The sequence below is a fragment of the Pseudonaja textilis genome, chromosome 9, assembly GCF_049901715.1.
Source record: "Pseudonaja textilis isolate UNSWEBS1 chromosome 9, rPseTex1.2, whole genome shotgun sequence".
Classification (NCBI taxonomy): domain Eukaryota; kingdom Metazoa; phylum Chordata; class Lepidosauria; order Squamata; family Elapidae; genus Pseudonaja; species Pseudonaja textilis.
In genome coordinates this window covers 19,321,653-19,348,144 of record NC_141998.1, presented here as the reverse complement: position 1 = coordinate 19,348,144, position 26,492 = coordinate 19,321,653, and the positions used below count along the sequence as shown (strand labels likewise).

The 26,492-nt window shown below is 41.3% G+C and overlaps 1 protein-coding gene across 3 annotated transcripts in view; it reads left to right on the top strand.

Moving 5' to 3' along the window:
- The window catches only part of ZBTB44 (zinc finger and BTB domain containing 44), a 366,779-nt gene that overhangs the window by 16,922 nt on the left and 323,365 nt on the right, over window positions 1–26,492 (top strand). The window contains exons 4-7 of one of the 3 annotated variants that reach the window (XR_015744677.1): window positions 612–775; window positions 1,821–2,121; window positions 3,262–4,646; window positions 4,704–8,609. Coding sequence is in view for 1 of the 3 variants with exons in the window: in XM_026708977.2 (XP_026564762.1) it covers window positions 612–775; window positions 1,821–2,121; window positions 3,262–3,544 (748 nt within the window). In the remaining 2 variants the exon portion in view is untranslated. Of the gene's footprint in view, window positions 1–611; window positions 776–1,820; window positions 2,122–3,261; window positions 8,610–26,492 lie in introns of those variants that run through there. The other 2 variants (XR_015744676.1, XM_026708977.2) reach the window with 2 other exon arrangements.

The window sequence follows — 26,492 nt, the reverse complement described above, 5'->3', positions numbered from 1 at the left end:
CTGTTGAAATGATAACCAGAATTTTATACCAGGTTCACTGATGATATTATAATTGCAGCTCTTCATTTTCATACATTGGCCCATCTCTTTCCTCAAGACTTCCACCTTGTTTAAAATTACCTTTTTCAATCATTCAGAATTCAGTCATTTAATATGGTTTGGTAGACTTTTTTTTTATTATTGTTGCATTATTATCTGTTTGCAACAAGAAGTCACAACAGCCAGTTCTTTAATTGATATTGGCCTTTGTGCACATTAAGCTCTTCTCAAGAACCTAGGATGTCATAGGTTCGGTGTAATGTGTGGGTCCAAGCAGTGTGGTCTTTTGCAACTAACAGATGGAAAAATTATCCATGCACAGATTTTCTAAGTGCCATCCAAGATTTCTTGGTACGGCATCCAGTGTGCCACTAACCATTGGAACCACCACAGCTACCATAATCTTTCAACTTCATTTTTCATATCTTGATACTTTATGATCTCCAGTTCTTTGTCTTTGATCCTAATGTCTTCATTATTGTCTTTCTAAAATACGTTCATGTTGTATTTTGTACCCTTCACCTTTTTCCTCTTGGTCTGCTACTAAAAGAGTTCTTTATTTGCTTCTTCAGACTGGAGAATGTCCAATACCCTTATCAGCTCTATATTGCTCCTACAACCAGCAGCACAGAAAGACCTAGCCCAAATGGTCCTGACAGACCTTTTCAATGTCCAACTTGTGGTGTTCGATTCACCCGTATTCAGAACTTAAAACAGCACATGCTCATCCACTCAGGTAAGGATATCTGTTGGTCTACTTCCCAAAGGTATCATTTGAACAAGAGTCTATAAAGGTAGTCCTCATTTAGCAACTGCCTCGTTCAATGACAGTACACAGGTTTAGCAGCATGGCTCTGTAAAGTCAGACTGTAAGCACAGTTGTAACCACGGTCCCAGTTGTGGTTGCTAAATGAGGACTACTTGAATGTTTTGAAGCAATGTATGGCCCCTACTGCAAGAATGCAATAAAATGGGGGAAAAAACGGCCTTGATTTCTGGAAAGCTGAGAATTTAGCCTGGAAAGCAGAATGCTTCATATGAGTTTGTGGTTTTTTTTTTTCCCTAGAAATAAGAACATGGTAACAAATGCATCAGACCTGGTTTTAACCTTTATGTATTTCTCTTATTCTATTGAATCCTTGAATCCTGGCTTCATGCAATATAAGAAAGTGTTTTACATAAATATAAGATTTTCTCCCTTTTAAAAATTATAAAGGAGGTTATGTTTTTAACACAGATGAGTTAATAATTGTTCCAGATAAATATGACATATCTCCCCTAGTAGGCCTCTGTATGTGCCTCCGATTTATGCTTCATTCTTTTATTTTTAATAATTAACAAACTTTTAATGTATTTTTTGACTTTGATTGATACATCACTCCAATTGTGACAACTCTGAGTGGCTTACAGCCCCCGACCCAAGTCGGAATAAAATTAACAAAACCCATTAAACCAGAAATTACGATCAATAGGATGCACCACTGCTGGGCTTAACATGTTTTTGTCCATTCTTGCACTGAATAGATGTGCTTTCTCGAATGTAATAAGAGAACGGTGGTCTGAATAGCCTTTATCTTACTTGATACTCAGTTCACAGATTTAAATACTTAGTTTTGGGGAAATGGGATCCAGTGCTTGGAAGTTTGGACCGAACTTGTTTTTTAGAAGTTTACACAGCCTTGGTGCAAATAGGCCGACCCGTTGCCATTAGAAGCGGCTGGATTTTTATTCCCGATGCTTTTCAGTGGTGAAGATTTTCTGCTTATTCTTCTTCTCCGCAGGCATTAAACCATTTCAGTGCGACCGCTGTGGGAAAAAGTTCACCCGGGCTTACTCGCTAAAGATGCATCGCCTGAAGCACGAAGGTAAACGCTGTTTCCGGTGCCAGATATGTAGTGCCACTTTCACTTCCTTCGGGGAATATAAACACCACATGCGGGTTTCCCGGCACATTATCCGCAAGCCTCGGATTTACGAGTGCAAAACATGTGGCGCCATGTTCACCAACTCTGGAAATTTAATCGTTCATCTGAGGAGTCTGAACCATGAAGCGTCAGAGCTAGCAAACTACTTCCAGAGCAGGTGAGGTGCACAAAAAGAAAACGAAACTGTTAGGGCAACGTACCGTTATTTTTATCCCCCTAAACCCTCTTTTGTATAGGTAGTCCTCGACTTCACAACCATTTGCTTAGCGACCAAAGTTACAATAGCGTTGAAAAAAGTGACTTACCGTTGGTTAGGACCACTGCAGCATCCCCGGGGTCACGTGGTCAAAATTTGGGCGCTTGACATTCAGCATGTGTTTATAGTGGTCATACCATCCTGGGGGCCATTTGCAACCTTCCCAGTTGACTTCTGACAAGCAAAGGCAATGGGGAGAAGCCAGATTTGATTCACTTAACAGCTGCAGTGATTTGCATAACAAACATGGAGGAAAGGTCATAAAATCCAGCGTGACTCAAATAAACAGCCGCCTTGCTCTTAGCAAAGGAAATTCTGGTCCCAGTTGTGATTGTAAGTCAAGGACTACCTGTACTATTTCACCGCAACCTGTAGTGTCCTTTTCTGTCAGGTTGCCAAGTTTATTGCGGTCCTGGGCAGAACTCAGGTCGTTTTGTCCATAACGGCACCCTCAAGATGTGCTGGGTTCCATTTTGTGTAATCCGCAGCCAACTTGGTTGAGGCCGGAAATGGTCAGAAACTAAAATGAGCCCAGAACATTTATAGAATACCACGTTGCAGTTGGGGCCCTGCCTTGTGTCAAGTGTTTTAAAATATGACATTTATCTGTCAGTGTAGATCCGGATTTCAAGTAATCCAAAAAAAAAAAAAAAGTTGCTTTTAGATTGCTTTGCATTAATACCTTATTTTCCTTGCTTTGTTTTACCTGGACTATGCTCAGTAGAACTGAAAAGCCCGCCAATCATAGAAAAGATTCTTTTGCCCGTTTTAAATTTATCAGCTTTGTGTTAAATTGCCACCCAACCTTAAATTTATTCTTTTGTGAAGGAGGCTTTTGGTGCAGAAGCTTTAAAGTTGTTTATATATACCATGTAAATCTAACAGGCATCTCAATGCTAGGTTGTGCTGTTGTTTAAGTCGGGCCGTTCTCATTTCTTGGCAAAAGTAGATACCCTTCGCTTAGCTCTATTGCTGCAGTTAGCATCAACCTGCGTCTTGCTGACCAGTAACCTGTTTCTAACTTTTTGCCCCCCTTTTCAGTGACTTCCTAGTACCAGACTACTTAAACCAAGAACATGAAGAGACTCTTGGCCAGTACGAGCTAGGAGAGCATGGATTTGAAAGCAGCTCTTCTGTCCAAATGCCGGTTATTTCGCAGGTCTCATCGACGCAGAATTGCGAAAGCACTTTCCCGTTGGGTCCTCTGAGTGGGCTGTTAGAAAAGGAAGAAGACCTGCCAGAGCAGCCAAAAACCATCTCAAGCGCCGAGGCCGGCCGAGAGGAGCTCCCGAAGGCCGGGCTCTCATCTATCACGATCGAATAAGTCAAAAGTTTGATTTCGGGTTTTTGGATTTTTTTTTTCCGTCTTTTTGGAAAGTGCCTGTGTTTTGGTCTTGTACATTTTAATTTAATTTTCAGGAGGGGGCGGAGTGAATGTACCCCTTTCCATTTGATAAGCTATGCTGTTTAAAAGCTCTAAACTGCAACCAATGTCACACTATTCTTCACACCTTAAAACGGTCCCTTGTATGGAAGCATTTGAAAATGCAGAGGAAAAAGTTGGTCAGAATAAGATGGTTCCATTCGAAAGAGCAGCCAAGCACACACCAAGTGCAAAATTAGGCCTAACAACTTTCGGCATTGGTTTGCCACCCTAATTTCGCAGCACCTCTGGTTAAGGAAAAAGATATTGATGGCTGTTAAAGATTTGTTTTGACTACAGTATCCAGTTCAAGCAGTTAAATAACTAGTGTCGTAGATGTTTGATCATTTTGTGTTTTTGTTTTTGTTTTTTTTAGTTAGAAGGAATCACTTTTAGTCTTTCAGTTCTGTGGCATGCGCATCGTTAAAACCAGATGATTCATTGGCTTTGGCAAAACAGGTGGGGCGGAGTTTTGCTCACCTGTGCTGGCCATACCTTTTATAATCTTCTCGTGCAAATGGCCTTATCCAGAAACTTCATTTCCAGAAGTCCAGCTGTCAAGAAATCCTGCAAATTGGTTTGCTAGGAAAGTATAATGAGAAGTGAGTTAACAAAAGTCAAAAGCGCCTTGGCGCATTAATGTGCTCTTTTCAAGTTAGCCTGAATGTGTGTGCTATTTACTGCAATTTTATTAGCCTGTGGTTTTTTTTTTTTTAGGTAAAAAGAGCCATTTATTTTTCTTTAGAGGCCGAGTTTCAAATCAGTGAGAGTTGTTTACAAAAGACCTGTTTGCAATGATAAAATGTTCCTATTCTAAATTGTTTATATACCCTGGCCAAGCTGGTTTCATAAAAGCCATTACTCTGACTTCAAGTACAGGTCCAGCAAACAATCACCAAATTATTATTTCCCCTAAAAGGATTCTAAAGGCAACAAGGGGCATTTACAGGCCAGCAATTTTGGTTTTGTTGCCAGCATCTTATTGGTAAGTCTAAAATGATATGTAATATTTTATTCCCCTCGATTTGGGTTTGTTTAAACCATCTTTATTTTTTTTAAGGATGAGATTTATGAGGGGGACATAAATAATTCGAATTTCATGTTATCAGACTAAGAATATAGTAGAACACAATAAATGGGGGAAATGTTTAAATAATTGTAAAAGCTTTATGAAAAGTTTATGAAAAGCTTTGGAAGTAATAGTTCCAAAGAATTTTTTTTTAAATTAGCAAATTACGGAATCAAAGGAGACTTACTTGTACTTCTCTGCAACTTCTTAAAGGGCTTGATATAATTATTAAAAAAGATTAAATTTAGAGTATTTTATGAGATAGGCGTAGATTTTTCTTCCAATGAATTTTAATAAAAAAATTAAGTCACTCTTCCAGATTGGTAAAGAACATGTTTTAGTAAGGGATATTTTCAGGTTGGAATGTTTCAGAATATTTATTAAGTAAAATAAATCTCATATCAGGAAAGAGGACATTGGCTACATTATACATACAGTGATTTTACTCATCTAGTAATTATTAAGCTATTTATTTTCTTCCATATATGTAAGATGAAAGCTATTTAGTCACACATTTCATTGAGAGAGTTGTCTCAACATCTAAATTAAAATACACCACTTTTTTGGGAGAGTGGAGGAATCACACTAACATATTAACTGCGTTCCAAACAAAATAGATGAATATAAAATAAATACAATAAATATTAAGAAAGGGTTGCAAATTGGTTACCTCAGATCTAAACAGAATAGGAAGCAAATCAGTTTAATATAATAGACTTTAAAGCCTAGCAGGAATTGTGAGGTTATCTAACCTTGATCCGCAGAGCCCTTTTTTGACCTACACAGTGCATTTTGCCACCTACGAGATCAGTAATGGGGAGCAATTTGCTAGCACCGGTTGTATATTTTGTATATGCTCAGGCACACATGATGTATATTTAAAATACATTTCAAAAATTGAGTGCTTTTTGAAAATAACAGCAGAACAAGGTTGGCTTCCTGAAATGTAAAAGGTACATTTTACCTTACAGAAAAGTAGACATTTGTGTAATTCCTGTCCTATTATATTATAACACACACAAATTTCCATATCCTGGTACATTTTCAGGATTTTATAAAGCTCCGATCCAACTGGGGATTAGTCCATTTTTCTCTTGCCCTCAAAAGAGAAACCTTTCCTTACATAAGTATTTCCGATCATCAGAGCTATTTGTCAGTGAACAAACTCATTTTTTTTCAAGTTTCCCCCCTTTGGCTCGACATGTGAAGAAGGTAGACAGGATGACAGACATACTTTAGTGAGTAGCGGTCAAAGTGAAGCACGCAACAAGGAAAGTATTCGGAGTCTAAAAGCAGAGGGGGTATCAAGTCTTCAGCAACACACACGTTTAACTTGAAAATATAAACCCTGCTCTGTGCACAGCCTATTTTAAGCAAGCAGCGTGGCAAAGTGTTCCCAACTCAAGGAGCACCCATGAAAGTCTTGTTTAGGCCCTGAACATGTTGTATCCTGGCCAGCAGGGGCAGCAAATTGCGCTCCTCTCCTTAGCGACAGGCCCTCGGGTCAACTTATTATGGGTGATTTTCCCCTTCCATCCCAATTTGAATTTTCAAGGAGACCCTTGGCATCCCATCAAGATATGGCTACTGTCTTCCTTGTAGAGAACGACTCGGGTAACAGCTTCCAAATGGCCCAGTAGTGAACTTAAAAAGGTTTAAAAAGGCTTTAAAAGCTCTCTAGATTTTCATGGAATAGAACTCGTCTCAATTTAAGCTTCTTTTTTTCAAGATACTAAAGAGTTTTGTTTTTTTTCTCTTTGTGGACTGTGCCTGTCAGTAACAGGTGATTATTAGTAAAACAGGTTAGTATCGGTAATTTAGGCAACACCGTCCTTTAAAGTTGCTAGGACAGGTGCGTCAAATGTAGGCCGGATGCATCATGCCCCCCCCCCCCTGCCCGGTTTAACAAAGGGGGAGAAATTCCCGATCCATCATGTGAGGCCACAAGTTTGACACCCCTGTGCTAAGATACACGCTTGACTATTTATCCATCTGTAATGTGCTCTCAGAGTCCAATGTATACGATTCACGTTTTTGTACCAATGAATTGGGAGAAAGGCTTGTATTCCCATGGAAAGCATCTGTTCCCAAATTCAGTACGGAAAGAGATATATTTATTTAGTCCTATTTTCTGACTTCTCCCATGGGACAAAAGGAGGAGAGAAAAGCAGACAATTCCATTTTTTTCTTCAAGCTGTTATAAAATACCCATTTTGGGATTGCAAATATTCTTTCACCAGCTTCTTAAAACTTTTTTTTTTTAACCAGTTAATCTTTCCTCAGACTGACCAATTTCATGCTCCCAGTTCTAATGCAAATACAACAGTCAATGTCTTTAAGAATAGTTCTAGTTTTGGCACTTACCATTTGTCTGGAAAGTGTAAATGTGAATCTTTTTGTTTAAGTAACCAGTGCCGGTGTAGCAAAATATATAAATATATATATATATTTTATAAAAACTATAGTCCCTAGGCCCCAGGTCCCCAAAGAGATTAAAATTGTATTTTTTTAATAATGCAAAATTTTGAATAATGGCATTGGCCTGTTCGTTTGCTTTTCTTTTGTGGGGAAAGGGTTACTAATTTTTTTTCTCACCAGCCTAAAGATGGCAGAGGGCTAAATCTGAATCCTGGTATCTTAAAAGTCTACAGAACATGGCAACCAGGAGTATTTGGATAGCATTAAATGCAAACAAACTTTCCTTTCTTGCTTGCTGCTTTTCTGCAGATGACAAGGCTTTTCTGTTTTTTGTTTTTGTTTTAATAAAGGCAAAATGAAATATTGCTCATGATCTCAGACCATGTTAGGAAAAAAATTCCCGCCTAGGTCCTACTGTACTTTGCAAGTTATCATTGGGTGGCATGTAGGCAGGCTGATCAATAGAATCCAATTGGTATTGTTAAAAGATGCGGTTGTTTTTTAAAATGCAAAATGTGCTGTTTTTAAAGTTGGCTGTTTTTCTTTAAATTCTCCATATTGTATCAACCTATTCCAGCTGCTTTTTCTGGAGTATTTGGGGACCCCTGAAAAATGGATGGCACTGTTGTTCAATTTAATATATAATGCTGCATGTTGCTGGTTTATTCGAACTACAGCCCTAGAGAGTGTATTTCCTGGCCCAACATCTGCACACCTGTCTTGTCTCTGGGCTGTTACAAAAACCGTACAGGGAAGGAGATAAAGTTGTCGTTAGAAGACAGAATCAATTCCTAAAGGGCCATTCTAGCATGTGACTTTACTTACTTTCCCCTTTAACTGTGCCAGTCCCTGGTCACCAGCCACATCTCATTCAAACCACACACACACACACACCCCTCGGCTGTCTGTCTGTGCTGACCATAGCTAAGCTTTTTAGCATGTTGATTGACTTAATGGGAAGACAAATGTTTTGGGTTTTTTTTAAATGTTGAAATACACTTTACATTTTATATACTATATCTGGCTATTAGTATTTTTAAGGAACCCATAGTTCTTGGTGGCTATATATATATATATATATATATATATTTTTGTGACTTTTTGTAAACTAAAGTGCCGTTTCACTGTTACAATCATTTTTAGAGTTCTTGTAATCAATGTGAATATCATGGTTTTTTCAAGATTTGTTCTGAGCCTGTAGTGTTTGCTTTTGTGATTCTCTGTGTAATGTATATATTATGTATAGTTACCTTGTACTGAAATATTAGCTTGTTTGATATAAGATGAATATGTATTGGGTACCTTTTTTGCTAGCCTGGTTGTTTAAACTTTAAAAAAAAAAGCCTTCAAAATTTTGAAAAACGATTGATCCCATTATAAGACAAAAATTGAGCAGAAAGAAAAACTAGTTTTGAGTGTCTTTGAATAGAAACACAATGCGAAGATTTTTCATTAAAACATTAATGTTTTACGGAGTAAGTATTTCTGTCCTGCAGCATTATTTCTTCGTCATGTCACAGCTGTTTTTCAGTAAGAAAAAGGAGTACCTAGGCTTCCTATAAGATTGGAAAATTCTTGTATTTGCAAAGAGGTTTATGGCATTAAGGCCAGCTTGCCATTGCTCTAAGTATTATTTCTCAACCTTGGCAACTTTAAGATGTGCAAACTTCAACTCCCAGAATTCCCCAGGCAGCATGTTTGGAATCAAGGACTCTGGGTTGTCAAATTATCCAAATTAGCATCTCTTTAGGATACCAGTCCTTTATACCTATGGCCTAGAGTCTCTTTGTTGTAGTGGCTGAAGCATCAAAAGCTAGAAACACAGAGACCATGAGTTTTAGTCCCAATTTTGGCATGAAGCCAACTGAGTGACCTTGGGCCGGTCACTTTTTCTTAGCCCTGGGAAGGAAGCAATGACAACCATTTCTGAAAAAACTTGCTCAGAAATCTACAGGATCTGTTCCAGGCCGTGTCCAGGAGTCAACATTGATTCAAAGGAACGGGGTGTGGGGGGGATCGGTTACCCAAACTTGCTTGCTTCTGAGTAAATTTACATGGAATTGGACTATGTAGCAATAGTTTTATGCAGTCTCCTGTTTACTCTTTTTGAGTAGGCATATCTCAGAATTTTTCTTAAATGTGAAACCAAATTTGTTTTTTTAATTATCAGTTGAAAGCAAGAATCAGTTGGGTTTAGCAGTTAAAGCATCGTTAGAAAATAGAAAATTGGAAAGTCTCCAACTTTAGGTAGAAAGCTGACTGGGTGACTTTGGGCCAATCACCAGGAGATGGTAAGTTCTAGTCCCGCCTTAGACATGAAAGTTGGCTGGGTGACTTTGGACTTTGGACCAATCACCAGGAGATTGTAAGTTCTAGTCCACATGAAAGCCAACTGGGTGACTTTGGGCCAATCTCTCTCTCTCCGCCCGACCAATCTTATAGGCTTGTTTATTGTGGGGAAAATAGGAGAAAGGCATATTACGTTTGTCACCTTGAGTTATTGATAAACAATAATAAAGGTAGGATGAAAAATCAAACAAATACACATTTAGCCTTTCTAAGTGACCTCATGGCAATACTGTCAAAATGGCAGCTTTCACCCAGTCCCAAGGGCCAGCATTTAAGCATGTTCGCTCCAAACTAACGACTCTTGGTTTCATTTAATTAGTCCAGATTTTAAAACAGCCAGAAACTCGAATTTGGAAAGGCACTTCTGCAAACTGGTTGCTTCCCAGCCAGACCTTTTGCTGCTGCTGCTGCTGCTGCTTTCGTGAACTGCTCTGGACAGAGATGAGCTTGTTCTATTCTGAGATTCCAGAGCCGCGTGTAAATCATCCCCGGGGATACCTTTCTCCCCTGGGCCTCTTCCCCCACAACCCCAAGATTTAATAACAGCCCAGTATTCTGTGAGCCCCATCGAAAGCACAAGTCCTCCATATGCAGCCAAGATACTTGAAAGCTTGTCAACAAGAGCAACCATCACACTTAAACAGCTGATTTAGACAAGCACAAAAGCACATGCCAAGCCTGGCCACAAAGTGCTTTTAATTACACACACACACACACCCCTTCCAATAACTTGGCAAACCTTCCCCAGCATCACCTTCATCTAAACGTCTGCCTTTTATAGTCTTGGAGGAGACTCTTCATGTCTCTCTCTCTCTCTCTCTCTCTCTCCTCCCTCCTTGCTTTCTCCTCCTATCCCAGAATGCAGGATTTGATCACCGTCCAACTGACTCCTTCTCCTTATCTCAGCTATTCGCAGTTGAGAAGAGTCGACCTGGAAAACATGCTCGTCTCCTGAGCTTAATTTGCCTGCATCCGTAGAACGGCACGATGCAGCAAACACACATTCCTGGTTCGTGATTAGACATGGAAAGAGAAACCTAGGCGGCAGATTCAGAAAGTTAAGTGCTGCCACCTGCGTATTTATAAACATTTTACAGGCCTTCGCCTTAAGTAAAGATGTCAAAGAATCAGTTGAGCTAGAAATCTTCCTGAAAGTCAAGGATTTTATCAAGACGTCGGCTATAACAGCTGTGCCAGGCCTTGCCTTCTCTTTCCATTCACTGTCCCTAGAGTGTAGCCAAGAATTGGCCAGCATGGCCTTTTTTTGAGACCAGATATTGGGAAACTTATTTTTAATTACGAGATGTTCAGGAGTGGGATTCAAAACTCCCAAGCAATAGGTTCACTGCCTCCCAGTTTGGAGCCTTGGCCTAAGCATTCAGGAACATGGATCTTGCTCCTTATTTCCAAGACAGCTTAGAAAGACCAAGCACCAATGGGAGCTAATTTAGAGACCGTTTGCTCACTGAAGGATCACTGAAGGTAATGGCAAGCATCCTACATTTCCTATAAGAGTGCCAAGTGGAGAGCTGATCTCTCTTTGCAAGGCCACTTCACCTTATGCCAAGGGTTTGCGTTGGATGAATAACTGCAATTGTTTATAAAGCCAGCAATCATGCTAATGGGCAATGCCAAAATGAGTGCAGAATTGCGAGCAGTTGCAAAGATAGGCTCATGGCTGAACATCCTCACAGCGGCACACGCACGCACAGCTTCCCGACTTGCACACATTCTCAGACCTGCTCTCTCTCTCTCTCTCTCTCTCTCACACACACACACACAGAGAGAGAGAGAGAGAGAGAGAGAGGAGCTTCTCGATTTATTATTGCTGTCCGTGGAAAAACAGCTGGCCTGGTTTATTCCTGTAACAGTGGAAGATTTAAAGAGAAAACCTGGAAGACATTTTCTGGCTGCAACTAGGCAGGAGAGATAGTCCTTGAACACGATGGTCCTAAATCTCCCAGCCAGATCTGCTCTTGGCCATGATAAAGACAGTAAACATCAGCACAAGAGATGCTGAGCAGAGTGTTCAACCTTTTAGCCTGTTCTGGGTTAAATATATATGTCCAGAAGTGTTGACATGTCACAAACATACACACTGACCTCAGAGCTGTGGCCATGTCAGCCAAGGTCTATTAGTGTTTTTATTTCATTTAGCAACTAAATTATGGTGCTACTCAAATCCAAACTCCCATGTTACTGCTTCAGGCTGCTGTGCTATTCCTGGGTAGAGCCAGCTCTGCCATTAGGGAGAATGGTGCACTTCCCTCAAGGAGATCGCAGTAGCACTCAGACTTATATACCGCTTCACAATGCTTTACAGCCTTCTCTAAGTGGTTTACAGAGTCAGCCTCTTGCCCCCAACAATCTGGTTTCTCATTTTACCCACCTTGGAAGGATGGAAGGCTGAGTCAACCTTGAGCCAGGCAGAATCGAACTGCTGCTGTGGGCAGAGTTAGTTTGCAATACTGCATCCTGACCACTGGGAAGGAAGGAAGGAAGGAAGGAAGGAAGGAAGGAAGGAAGGAAGGAAGGAAGGAAGGAAGGAAGGAAGGAAGGAAGGAAGGAAGGAATAGCACTCAGACTTATATACTGCTTCACAGTGTTTTACAGCCCTTTCTAAGTGGTTTACAGAGTCAGCCTCTTGCCCCCAGTAATTTGGCTCCTCATTTTACCCACCTTGGAAGGATGGAAGGCTGAGTCAACCTTGAGCTGGTATGGATGGATGGATGGATTGATCGATGGGTAGCGGGAATGGGAGGGAGGGAGGGAGGGAGGGAGGGAGGAAGGAAGGAAGGAAGGAAGGAAGGAAGGAAGGAAGGAAGGAAGGAAGGAAGGAAGGAAGGAAGGAAGGAAAGTACCTATAGCACTCAGACTTATATATCACTTCACAGTGTTTTCCAGCCCTCTCTAAGCGGTTTAGAGTCAGCCTCTTGCTCCCAACAATCTGGCTCCTCATTTTATCCACCTCGGAAAGACGGAAGGCTGAGTCAACGTGGAGCCTAGTGAGGTTTGATCTGCCAAATTGCAGGTGCTCTGTGATGGGGAAGGAACAGGAGAAGAAACTGTTCAGGTCCCTTCTCTGTTTTCCCTGAACTTCAAGTACTCTGCCTTCCATCTCTAAAAAGAAGGTGCTTCTCAGCTGAAGATGCTGAGAAGGGTTAAAGTAAGATTCAAGTAACAAAGAGAAGGACCCGGAGTGATATGAAAGCAGTCTTCCAATATTCGCGATTCTGTCCCAAATATGCTTTTCCCAAAGGCAACTGGATTTTTAATTTTTCCTTGAAGGCATTTCACTTCTCACCAAAGATGTTTCTTCCATTCTGAACTGTTTGAACTTCTTGGATGAGAAGCAAAACATCCTCACGGAAAAACAACATCCGGGTGCCTTTTGAAAAAGCACTTTTGGGACAACTGGATGACTGAGACTCTAAACAGATATCGGAGAGTCTGTCACAAAGAAGAGGGGACAATCTATTCTTCAAAGCGCCTGAGGGCAAAACAAGAAGTAAGAGATGGAACATAATCAAAGAGAGATCCAATCTAGAACTAAGGAGAAATTTCCTGACGATGGGAATAATTCATCAGTGGAATGGCTTGCTTCAGAAGTTGTGAGTGCTCCAACACTGGAGTTTTTTAAGAAGAGATTGGAAAATCTTTTGTCTGGAATGGTATCAGGTTTCCTGCTTGGAAAAGAGGGTTGACAACTTAAACCCAAATTGCTGAAAATGTAAACAAGTGCAAGGTACCTTTTTCCATGTCTGGTGGCTATGCCCGGAAATTAAAAAATACTGGATCAAAATACAAAAATGGTTAAATGAAATCACCTACTGTCGAATAGAATTGAAGCCTGAATTGTTTTTCCTGGGGATCATTAAGGGAAAATACCCCCCAAAGATCTTGATTATGCATATTATCACGGCAGCGAGAATTACACTAGCACAAGCTAGCAGCCCATCCCTACCTACACCAGGGATCCCCAACCCCTGGTTTGTGGACCGGCAGGGGCATGGCATACCAGGAAACCATGCAAACAAGCAAAGCCCCATCCACAGGATGCAGGCAGTACATTAAACTATGTCTTCTCCAGTCCTGGAAAACTTGTCTCCAGATTCCTGATGCCCAAAAGATTGGGGACCACTGTCCTATACCATTTCAGACAAATGACTGTCCAGTCTGTTTTTAAAGGCCCTTGCCATAGTGATGGTAATCTCAAATATATGTATGTATGTATGTATGTATGTATGTATGTATGTATGGCATTCAGCTTTGTTTGGGTATTTTCCCACGTACATGTAAGTACCCGCGAAAACTTAAGAAATATATATATATATATATATGTATGTATATATATATATATATATATATAATTTTTAAAAACAAATATACACATACAAAACATAAAAATATAAAACCACCTTCCATTTTATATACTGTACATACAGTGTGTCAGTTGGTTACGTATCTTTTGTGCTATCCTTTTGTGAGTCATTTACTGACAATTTATATCAATCTTCACATTGTCAAACTAACATATGCCTATATACAGTATTTATCAGTTATTAATCATCCATGACTAAACTATTTATTACATCGTTTTATACGAGATGTTCCAAGTTTTGTCTTAAAATGTGTGTTATACTTTCAACCAGTGGTTATATCTATCTATCTTATGTTTTATATCAATCTATTAAATTTCTATCACAAAATTATCTAGTCTATTACATTACCATGCCTTTTTATCCAACCATTGATAAAACAAATCCCATCTCATATAAAATTGCTTGTCTTCTTGTTCTCTAATTTCAAATGTCACTTTACTCATTTCAGCACAGTCCAGTGATGGTAATCTCAAAACACCTGATTTGAGTAATACTCTTCTTCTTCTTCCTAGCGTATTCCCGCAGGTATAGAGTCCGCTTTTCGAATCATTGAACACCACTTTGCACAGTCAGCTGCATCTCCAAGGTAGAGGCCATGGCTTGCATATCTTTGTTGATAGTGTCTTGCCATCTCTGTTTTGGGCACCTGCAAGGTCACCGACCATTGACTTCTCGTTGGTAGGCAGTCTTTGCAACGGTGGAAGGTGCTGCTCTCAGGACACATCCATACCAGCGGAGTTGGCCTTCTCTCATCTTCTCTATAATTGGCGCCACCCCAAAATGCTGTCAAATGTTGTCATTCATGATGTGGTCAAGAAGGGAGATGCCCGATATCCAATGGAGCATTTGCATTTCCATGGCATGGAGATAGCTTTTGGTCCCTGTTGTTGCTGCCCAGCATTCAGTGCCATACAGTGCAATAGGGCAGATGGTTGTCTTGTCAATCTTAGATTTAAGACAGGTTGGCATTCATCTGTCACATTACACACCAGTGAGTTCTTGCCAGTTCATCCAACTTTCCAATCCGTTCACCTTTGTTCTCACCTCACCATTGATATTGCCATTGTCTTGGAGGTGGAATCCCAGATACCGTAAAATATCCACCTTGGGTAAGGCTGTTCCTAACTAAAACCAACTATAAATTTCTGATTTAGGTCTAATGTTTGGCTCATTAGGACTCTTCCGATGCACTATCTCCACCTGCCTGCATCTTAACACCCCAACCCCCAAAAAAATGTTGGCTGTATTTTTGAAGGAACTTCTGTACGTTTTATGGGCTGGAGGGACAGGAGGGAGAGGAAGAAGACAGTAATAGTAGGGGGAGAAATATCAATGCAAGGTGAATGAGTGAAACACTTACGGAAAAACGTCCTAGGTTTGTCGCCTCCACTGAACACACAAACACAGTCTGGACACCCACCTGCCCCCTTGTTATTATGATCTCTCCCCAGTTTTGGCCCCCACCACTCCCTTCTCTCAAATTACAGGGTGGGCTGCTTTGTCTGGGATTTTTGGGGGGTTCTGCTTTCTTGTCAGCAGATGCTCAGTGGCAGCCGTGTGCCAAAACACCCTCCCCGTGGCTATTAAAACCATCTGCTCATTCCAGATGTTCTATCCTCTCATGGTTTGTTAAAATCTCCAGAAATCTTCTGGACGGGTGAGACACTTGCTGATTGCAGACGCTGCCCAAGGAAAAAAAAGAAAGGGAGGAAGAACAAGTCTGATCCATAATCCACAAAGTTGGAAAATGGCTCTAGCAAGAACTAGAGAAAAATGGAGAATGTACCAGAGAGGCTGAGTTCTCTCTTCCTATTTTCCTCTGCAGCTTTGTTTCCAACGAGTATTTTGGCAGAAGCCTACCGGTTTTCCTGAATCTCTTGGCTTGAATGCAAGCTTGAACAGCTGAGGTGCCTAACAACTCAATCCTCATTGGATTAAGCCACTGGATGCTAACTAGAAGGATCTAAAGCAACCTCCAGATTAATCTAAGATCTATGGCCGTGATGGCAAACCACAGGTGGCATGCAGAGCCATCTGTGCAGCACGCGAGCCCCAACTAAACTTACTTGCGCTGTGCATGCATGCAACTCCAAGCTGATTTTCGGCCCGTTTGAGGCAGTTTTCGGCCTCCCAGAGGCTCAAGGGAAGCCTCTGCAGCCTCAGGAGGCCAAAAAAACGGGCCTTCCAGAACTACCAGAAGTGCCCATTTTCAGCCTCCAGAGGGCCTCTGGTGCCCAGGGGAGGCCATTTTGCCCCCCTGGGGGCTCGAGGGAAGCCTCTGCATAGGGGAGGCAGGGTGCATTGCATTGTGGGTGCCAGCAGGCACGTGCACTATCATGTGTGTGCGCTCTTTCGGCACACCACAAGGTTCACCATCACTAATCTATTGTATAGATCTATAGATAAGTTTCATGGAGTTCATGAATTTGGATGGAAACAACTACCATTTCCCTAATCTCCAACTGAAAATTAGCTTTTCATTCACTAATGAAGGTATGCTACCAAATAATTTATGACCTCCAGGTTCCAAAAATGTTAAGTACAGTAAATCCTGCTGATAACATACCCCAAAACAGAAAACCAGAATATATTTGGTTTTGCACAGGACTGTTTTTTCCTCCAAACGTGTAATCAATAATGGTCAACCCAGTTTGCATTTTAGAGGTTGTTTTGTACCTAAATATCTATGCAAGCTGCTAACCTTAACATTCTAAAAATGCTAATGGATAAAACATAATGGATATTATATTACATTTTGGTTATGTTTAATGTTAACTGTACTGGAACATAAATGATTTCCTTTGTAACATGTACAATCTGCATTTGTGTGTTTTATTTTATGCATTTAAATACTTTTTCTGTGACGGGGTCTGTGTGCCTCACCAAATTCCCAGAGGAGATGTTGATGTAAAAAGGTTAAAAATCCTGGTGCAGAGCATGGAAGTCTAATTGCAATATTGCTCATAAGGCATACTTATTCCACTGTACAGATCCAAATCCATGGTCAGCTTTGGATCATAGATTTGTCCTCTTGTGCAATATAAGTCACGTTCACTGATATTGCTAAATTGCTAAAAAAAAAGAAGTCCTCTTTTAATAATTACTTCAGATTACCCTTTTTCATAAAATAACTCATGTAGAAAAGAAAGCTTTAGCACTGTGATGGCAAACGTATGGCATGCATGCCACAGGTGGCGTGTAGAGCCATTTGTGCCGACATGTGAGGTGCAAGCAAACTTACCTCAGTGCGTGCTTCACAGCTGATTTTTGGTGGGTTTGAGGACTTTTTTGGCCTCCCAAAGGCTTGAGGAAGGCTTCTGCAGGTTTTTCAGGCTGAAAATTAGCCCTGTTTCATCACTTCCTGTTTTTCCCGAAAATACCAGAAGGGCTAGTTTTCAGCCTGCAGAAGCCTGCAGAAGCCTTCCTCAAGCCTTTGGGAGGCCGAAAAAGCCCTCAAACCCACCAAAAATCAGCTGTGGGGCGCAGTGCAGGTAAGGGGGAGGCGGGGGTGAGGGGGTGGGGATTGCACGTGCATGTGTAGGGGGCGTGGAGGGGCGCATTGCCTTCTGGGTGCTGGCACACAAGTGTGAGAGTGCAAGCGCATGCACAATTTTTGGCACAGGAGCCCAAAAAGGTTAGCCACCACTGCTTTAGCATATATGCTGAATAATAGCAACAGCACTTATATTCTGCCTCACAGTGCTTTCCAGTCATCTTTAAGCGGTTTACAGAGTCAGCATGTTGCCCCCAACAATCCAGGTCCTCATTTTACCCACCTCGGAAGGATGGAAGGCTGAGTCACTATATTGACAAATCATATGCAGTTTTCCTATTATTTCATAAGTGCTGAAATTGTACCGGTAGTCCTGCACTCTAACCACTGCACTACCTGGGGGAGTGAGGTGGGATAGAAAAGCGAACAGAAATTACTAAATTTGTAACAATTAAAAAATACAGAATATTGAGTGAGAGTGGAAAAGCTGAACAACTAAGGGACAGCAGAAAACGTAATCTTATCTAGGAAAGTTAACTGAGAAGACAGTTCTAAATAGCTGCAGAAGCAGAAGTCAAATCTGCCAACGGTGAAGAATTCAGTTGTTTTAACTGTGATGATATTGCCTTCAAGTGTCTCCACGTTCACTTCCCCAAATCACTCAAAGTAGAAAGGCTTGGCTAAAAACCCACAAATCAAGAATATGCTATTGGACCCAGCATAGCAATTCTTGTTTTCAGTGGTCTTTGACAGGAGGAAAGGGTAGTTAGCAAGAGAGAAATTTCCTGACAGAACAATTAATCAGTGGAACGAGTTACCTCCACAAGTTGTGTTTTTCTATTCTATTATTGTCAGAGAGGAAAAGAATGAAGTTAGTTTGTTTCTTTGATTTTGCAGATCTTAGAATGATTGTGCTTGCAAACTGATTCCCTACTGGCTTTGCTGGCTAGGGATCACGTGTGGCAATCTCCCAGACATTGGGAGGTTGCCAGGGGAAGGAAAGGTTGGAGTCCATCACCAAGTTGTCCACAGTCTCCCATCCAACTTCCAGCCCAGCAGCCGTTCCCACCATCCTTCAAATTGTGATTATGAGGATCATTTAGGCTTTACACAGCTTGGGTTCGCATTTGCCAGCATTCCTGTGAACAAGTGCCCAGAGACAACATCTGACCATTGGCTGCCATTTGGTGGTTTATTTTTGCTGGAAGTCAGCTGCCCAACAGCAGGGCTGGCCGTGAGGTGACCTGTCCCAAGGAGCACACAAAGATCTCTCTTCTTTTCCACACCCCTAGTGTCCTCTGTCAAAGCCCCCACTAGACTGAGAAGAGGCTGAGGCTTTTTCGGTGTAAGCATTTAAATGTCGCTTTTTGTCATGAAAGTCTATAAAGATTTTCAGTCAACCAGGTCATGGTTGTCCCCAAAGGTGCTTTTTTAGGACGCAACTGGATTTTCTTGGACATGGAGCCAATGGTCATGAAGTTGTGATTCCGTTTTGCAGGTCCTTCCTCACAATAAACAACAGGCAGTAGCGTGTGGTCCAGAGGGATATGTGACCTGAAGTCTCCCATGCTGAATGAAACTTCTTTTTCTAAACAACAACAACGCAGCAACAATAACAAAGATTTGTGAGGGATCTGCAAGGCACCATGCCAAGCAAGGAAAACTATGATCTGAAGCGAAATGCAGCGGTCTATTAGTCTACATGCCCAGAAAATGACCCCTCACTCAAACAGTCCAATTACAATATTGTTGTGTCTCAAAGCAAGCTAAGGGGATTAAAATATTACTTTCCCCCTTTTCTTTTCTCTTTACCCAAAGCGATAGAAAGCTGTAATGCAAATCTCTCTCGCCCTGCAATCCATCAGTTCCGTCTGTTTCCCACATTTTAAACCATTACATCACAACCACAGTAGGTTTTGGGTTTCAAGCTGAGAGGGCCACCGGAGAGACCATCTGGCAAACCTCACCGTCAGTGACAACAATGGCTAGCTTCTAAGCAGGTCTTCCTGACCTTTTCAGATGTCTGGCCCTCTTGAGAACCTGCTCCAAAATGGATGCTGAAGTAGGTTGCCTGTCCAGCAAATGGCTGTCCTTAGGGAAGAAAGGCAGTTGGGATAATGGATTGTTTCCTCTCTGCTGCTGTCTGAGCTTACTGGGGGTTTTGGTTTTTTTGTTTTTTGCAGACTTTTCCTTATCCAAATGAGATAACATCATCAGTTAGCACTGATCAACACAGGGGTATCTAACTGGTAACACATGGACTGGATTCAGCAGGTTCTGACCAGTTCTGGAGAACTGATAGTGGAAATTTTGAGTAGTTCGGAGAACTGGCAAATATCACCTCTGACTGGCCCCGCCCCCATCTATTCTCTGCCTCCGGAATCCCAGCTGATTGGCTGGGTCTTCTTTGGTTGCCCTGCACAGGAGAACGGAGCTGGGAAGCGGGTTAGGGGGGTGGGAAGGGTGGGAAGGGAACGGGGATTTTGTGGTATCCTTCCCCCGCCACGCCCACCAAGCCATGCCCAGCACGCCATGCCACGTCTACCAAGCCATGTCCACAGAACCGGTAGTAACAAAATTTTGAATCCCACCACTGCTGGAGTTGTTAAATGGGCCTTGTGTTTTTTTCAGTGAATTTGGCTTCTTCCCTTGAGTTTGCTTGCCCGAAACCAGCTGGGAAAATTGCAAATGTCAATCATTTCACCCTGAGATATTGCAACTGTCCTAAATACATTAGGATGGGGATTGGGGATTTTGCAGTAACCTTCCGCCAGGAGTGGGGAGGGAATGGAGATTTTACAGTATCCTTCCCCTGCAAACACCCACCAAGCCGAGCCAAGCCAAGCCAAGCCACGCCCACAGAACCGGTAGTAAAAATATTTGAATCCCACCACTGACTGGATGCGTCACATGCAGGCCACGCCCACACCAGCTCTGCGAATGGGAAAGTCGACATGAAATGTCACATGACCAAAACCTGATGTGGTGAGTTTGACACCCATGAATTGTTAGCACCTAGCACTAGAGCTGGGGAATTCTGGGAGTTGAAGTCCACAAGTCTTAAAGATGCCAAGATTGGACGTCTAAGACACGCACACATTAGTACAATCCAGATGCTTTCCAGACATGATAATTTTAGGCCACCCTAGCTGGGGATGATGGGAAGTGTTAGCACAATTCTGAGGTGCTCCTTTCCTCAAGGCCAGCCATTCTTTCAGCAGCCCTCCGACTCCGCTGTTGTCTACACACTCCCAAAACACCACACATCTTCCGCTTTTCTGTTACGGTGTGTTTGGCCTTTCCCCGAGTGTGAGCAACCGATCGCCTGCTTCCAGCTTCAAGTTCATGAAAGGGAAGGGCTGGTTTTGTTCTCCCATTTCATTCCCCCATCATTTTTTAAGTGCTAAAAAAAAAATCCTAGCAACTAAAATGGATTCAAAATGTGAAAAATGAAACAGCCGCCATCAGCTTCCTCAGGCACAAAGCCAGAAGAACTTGCCAGAGTCCACATGGGTTTGAAAATTAATGAGAATTAATGTCTTCTGCATATTAAAACCAAAAACTATTTTCTTTCTTTATCTTTTTCTCTTAATCTTTTTTCCTTTCTTTCTTTCTTTCTTTCTTTCTTTCTCTCTTTCTTTCTTTCTTTCTTTCTTTCTTTCTTTCTTTCTTTCTTTCTCTTCCTTTCTCTCTCTCTTTTCTCTCTTTTTCTTTCTTTCTCTCTTTTCTTTCTCTCTCTTTCTTTCCTCTCTCTCTGTCTTTCTCTTTTTTCTTTTCTTCTCTCTCTCTCTCTCTCTCTTTCTTTTTCTTTCTTCTGGCAGGAGACATGCCAACTTGATGATTTCATCGCCAGGGCAGGCTGTGTCAAACTGGTGGGATTAAAACGTAAAGGAAATCAACCTTGGAATGCAGTCAAAAAATAAAAAAAGTAAGAGAACGCAGCAGCACAAAACCAAGAATCAATTGCAATTAAGAAAGGCAGATCTTTAGAACTTCAGGGGTTAGAAAATGGCCACCTTTCAAATCACCCCATTTCCCTGTGTCTCAAGTAACACCCTTTCAGTCCCCACTTCTTCAGTGTGATACTCAAAGCAATTTAATACTTGTTTTTCTAGATCTGTTCCAGTGAACACACTTGTCTTTATTTCTCTTGGCAAAATAATGTCTCCATGCTCAAAGCCAACAGAACATCTGATTTGTAACTTGAGATATACGTACATACATACATACATACACATATGCCACCCTTTTCTACTTCATAAAGTCCCTTGAAAATGTACAATTTTGTTAAATTCTTTCTACACAAAAAAAGAAAGCACCCTTTCTTGTTTCTTTCACTACAGTATAAGCAATAATGCCATTCTGGCCAAGATGTAAAGCATTTAATGCAGCTTTCTCTAAGTTGGTGCTTACCCCAATATATCAAATACTACATTCCAGAATTCCCAACCAGAAAGGAAGTTAATTTCAGTACAGATTGGGAAGGATTGATCTAAATGAGCCACGGTGGTGCAGTGGTTAGAAGTGCAGTACTGAAGGCTACTTCTGCTGACTGCCGGCTGACTGCAATTTGGCAGGTCGAGTCTTACCAGGCTCAAGGTTGACTCAGCTTTCCATCCTTCCGAGGTGGGTAAGATGAAGGCCCAGATTGTTGGGGGCAAGAGGCTGACTCTGTAAACCACTTAGAGAGAGGGCTGTAAAGCATTGTGAAGTGGTATATAAGTCTAAGTGCTATTGCTATTGCCAAATTCACCAGCAGTAGTCAGTTTACCTTCTGTAAAGCTATCAACTTTGCTGAATGTCTGTGGAGATTCTCAGTCATCCAGGTCATGGTTGTCCTTAAAGGTGCTTTTTCAAGAGGCAACTGGATCAGAAAGTACAGCTGTCTTTTGAGAAAACACCTTCAGGACTATCAACTTTGCTGTCCAAATTTACCTAACATGAACCAATTCATGTAAATAAACACTCAAAAGCAAGAAATTTTCACCAGATAAATAACCCTTCCCCATATCATCTGATAGAATGAAAGCAACGAAGTATCTTGGGAAATGAAGACCCTTTTAATCAAAGAGTTTGGAAGAAGATTTTCTCCTTTTTTGCTTCCTTTCTTGTAAATCGCTCTCAGCTATTCTGGAAGGAAAAGTATAGCCCTACAATGAAGAAACCAATATAAACTAAATTGATACAGACAATATTTTGGAACTCTTCTAAGGTCCCTGGTGATATTTCCTGCTAAAAGGATCACATATCTGATGGATTGGAAGGACCTTGAAAATGGGTGTATTTTTTTTTAAAAAATTCCCCAAAACCTTTTGTCAATCACAATATGGACGATCCAGATAAATTAGGCAAATAGACGGAGAAGGATGTTTCCCCCAATTAAATTTACTTCCTTAGAAGTCCATCACTTTAAACGATTTTTATGTTGTAAGGCTCAAAATTTGACTTTGCCTGGTCTTTATTAGCTATGTTTTATTGATAATTCCAGAAAAGAGGATCGTTTTCTTTTTCCTCCCAGACAAAATCAGTTGGCTAATTCATGTACATACAAACCAAACTCTTCCATGGTCTTATATATATGGCATAAAAGTGTGGAATAACCATTCACATGAGGACATCACAAAAACTCAAATAGAAAGCCCAAGGGCAAGTAATTCTACCAGAAACAATTAAGTGAAGGAGACAAAAGAAAGCGAACCGGGTTCTGTAAAATTAGAAGCATATGAAGTGACGCACCTACTCCAACAAAAATTCAGAGCTCTTCCAAAGTGCTAAAATATTACTTTAAAGCCTTAAAAGAAATTATTTTAAACGATCACAGTACATAAGTTCAGTTCAGGCTCCATCAAAAGAAGACTGGTCTGGATGGAAATTAAACATTAATCTTGCAACCCTCTTGATGGCCCATACTAAGGATCAGCGATCAAGTTTTGCTGCTCTAGATAGATTTACTTAGAATAACTTTATTGTCACTTTGAATGTGCACTCGTCCCAGAGGGGAGCAACAGAAACAGACCGTGGAGTGGGTGTGTGGGGTCTCTAACAATGCTTCGAGCTTTAAACACGCAGCACCTATTAGCAGCATCCTGAATGATGGGAAGTGAGCTTCCTATAATCATCTCCACTGTCCTCACCACTCTGTATGGACTTTCTATCTGCTGCCATCAAACCAATGGTGCAGTTTGTTAAAACGCTCTCGATCGTGCCTCTGTAAAAAGGGGCCAGGATAGAAGGAGAAAGATAGATGTGGCAGATGTGTATTTACTTATCAGTTCCACACACTCACATATGACATTTTAAGAGATGCATCCAGCGATGAACTGATGTAATTTTGGATTGGGGAGGTGACCTGGCATCCTATAGGCAATTTTGCCCCAGTCAACTTAGTCATTCCTCAAATCTACTGGGAGTTAGAACATATAAATCTTCATCCTTATAACTACTCAGAACTAAACTTTGCTTTGGGGAGATGGCATAGAACCGAAACAACTTAGGCCCTTCCAGAATTACAAGTCCTTTCATTTTGATTCCTCTCCAACCACTGCTGGGTCTGGTTTTTTGACCATAATTGCTAAAGAGATGTCCATTTGGAAGTGCCTTTGGAAAATGCAATTACTGTTTTAGTGATGTTTTAGTAGTTGCCTTCTGTTCATTCCCAAATGGTAATGCACTCAAGATGCTGAGAGTTTTTATTATTTATTTAGTTCAAGTCATAGGGCTGTCTATCTCAAATTCATGACTCTGGGCAGTAGTTAAAAATGCCATACAACAACACAAACCATCAAGCAAACAATCAGTGGAACGATGTGTCTCCAAAAGTTGTGGGACACTGGAAGGACAATCATCTGTCTGAAATGATATAGGATTTCCTGCTTGAGCGGGGGGCGGGGGGGTGGACTAGAAAACCTTCAAGGTCCCTTCCAACTTTTTTTTTTCTGTTAAAATAGTATATACATAATCGGTAGCTAACCTAAAAATTTTAAAAAAACAACCAGCAAGCAAAACAGCACAATGGCAGTGTGGCTCTGTCACACCTCTGAACTCAGTATTGTGGTTAGCTGGCAGCAGGTGCGGATGGCTGAGGAGAGCAAGGACTCAGAAGAGGGACCAGGACCATCAGGGAGTGGACTCCTGCCTTCAGAGATTGTGGGGGCTGACAGCAGTGATGAGGAGGTTCCCAAGGAGCCTGAGCCAAGTGCGCGTGCACACAGGATTGCTCGCTGGAAGGAGTAGCTGCAGCAGCATGGGCAACTCGGGAATAAGGTTGCAAGGTAATGGCCCCTCCTTCAAGAAGATAAAAGCCAGCTGTGAAATGAACGTTCTTTGGAGAAAGCAAAGATGTTTTGAAACCCCAACCTCATGGACATTCCAGTAACTTGAGTTTGTATTGGAAGATTCTTGTATTGCAAATTATTTCTTGCCTGTTATCTTTTAGCAAGCCTCACAGAGTTTGGCAAAGCTTGTGCTTATCACAGCTTTTGCAAAAGCATTACAAGGTTTCCGTTCTATTTGGATTGTGTTTGATTTGTTGGGAAAGGCTGTGGGTCAGAACACTCCCAGGTTTTGGTGGTAGAACCATGTCATTAAGACCTCATGGAAGGCCAGCATTATTTGGGTTAATTTAATCTGCACGGGGGAGGTTATATTCCAAAGGATGTGTGCCACAACAGAAGAGAACCATCCTGTTCTCATAAGAAAAAAAAAAGCAAATATTATAGTCATAGTAGACCCCTTTCTTTGCCCGCTATATTTCTAGAAGAGCTTGGGTGGGTTGGCTACATGCTTAGACCTTGTGAAATCAGTGGAATTCAAGACAGCCATTAAATACGTCCAATTGAAGATGATAGGCTAACTCCTAACCTACAGAGATCTGACTCTGGTTTTAGGTAAGCAAGGGAGCAATGGTAGAAACAAAATAACAGAGTTGGAGGTCTTCCCAAGCAGGAGATGTTATACCATTCCAGACAAAAAGCTGTCCAGTCTTTTCTTAAAAACATCCAGTGTTGGAGCACCCATAACTTCTGAAGGCCAATCACATTCCACTGATTAATTATTCTCACTGTCAGGAAATTTCTCCTTAATTCTCCATTGCTTCTCCCCTTGTTTGGTTTCCATCCACTGTTTTATGTCCTGCTTTCAGATATTTTGGAGAATAGGTTGATCCCCTCTTCTTTGTAGCAGCCCCTTAGATATTGGAAGACTGCTATCAGGTCAACTCTAGTCCTTCTTTTCATTAAACTTGACATACCCAATTCCTGCAACCGTTCTTCGTATGTTTTAGCCTTCAGTCTTTTATACGTTCTTCGTATGTTTTTGCCTTTACATTTTCTTCTTTGAGAAAACCCTAACTGGAGGCATCTAAAAATGAATCAAGGAAACAGCACCAGAGACAGAGTTGGCACGAGTGCTCAGCTTAACTAGTACAATGTGAATTTTGACATCCACATGTTTGCAGCAAATTCTTTAGTTACATCATTAAAAGCTCTGCAACATGCATCCAAAAATTTGGTGATAATAGCAGCTGCAAAGAACAGCCAAACAATAGGGAGAACCAGCTGCGTTTGCTTCCCAGACGTTGGGTCAGAAGTTACAGCCATGAATTAAGAAAATGTTGCCAATAGACAACAAAAACTCAGAAGTCCTCAGTAGTCTCAAGCTACTTCCAAGATTATGAAGAAGAAGAGCGGGGTGTGGGGTGGAAACAGGATATAGGACACCAATCTGTAGGAAGCCAATGCATATTTCAGTGATTAGGAATCAGCGCTGTGAGGGAGCTTAGCCCAAAAGTTGGCCTTAAAGTTTGTGGAATTGTATAAAAAGAGTTTGTTCAGATCAGATTAATTCACTGGTAACGGTGAAAACTAAGGTCCCCATCAGAAGATGGTTATAGATGAAAAGCAAGCGCACGTGAAGACAAACAGAATGCAAACCAGATAATCAAGGTTTGACCTGACTTGACAGCGTGAACCAGGGAAAGGAAATCGGTGGGCTAAGAGAAGTAAAGTTTTACCGAAGCTCTCTTGCCATATTTAGAACTCAGAATAACACCGTTGGAAACAACCTTGGGGGGCTTCTAATCCAACCTCCCGATTCCATTTCAGGCAAAGCATTGTCCAATCTCTTCTTAAAAACCTCCAG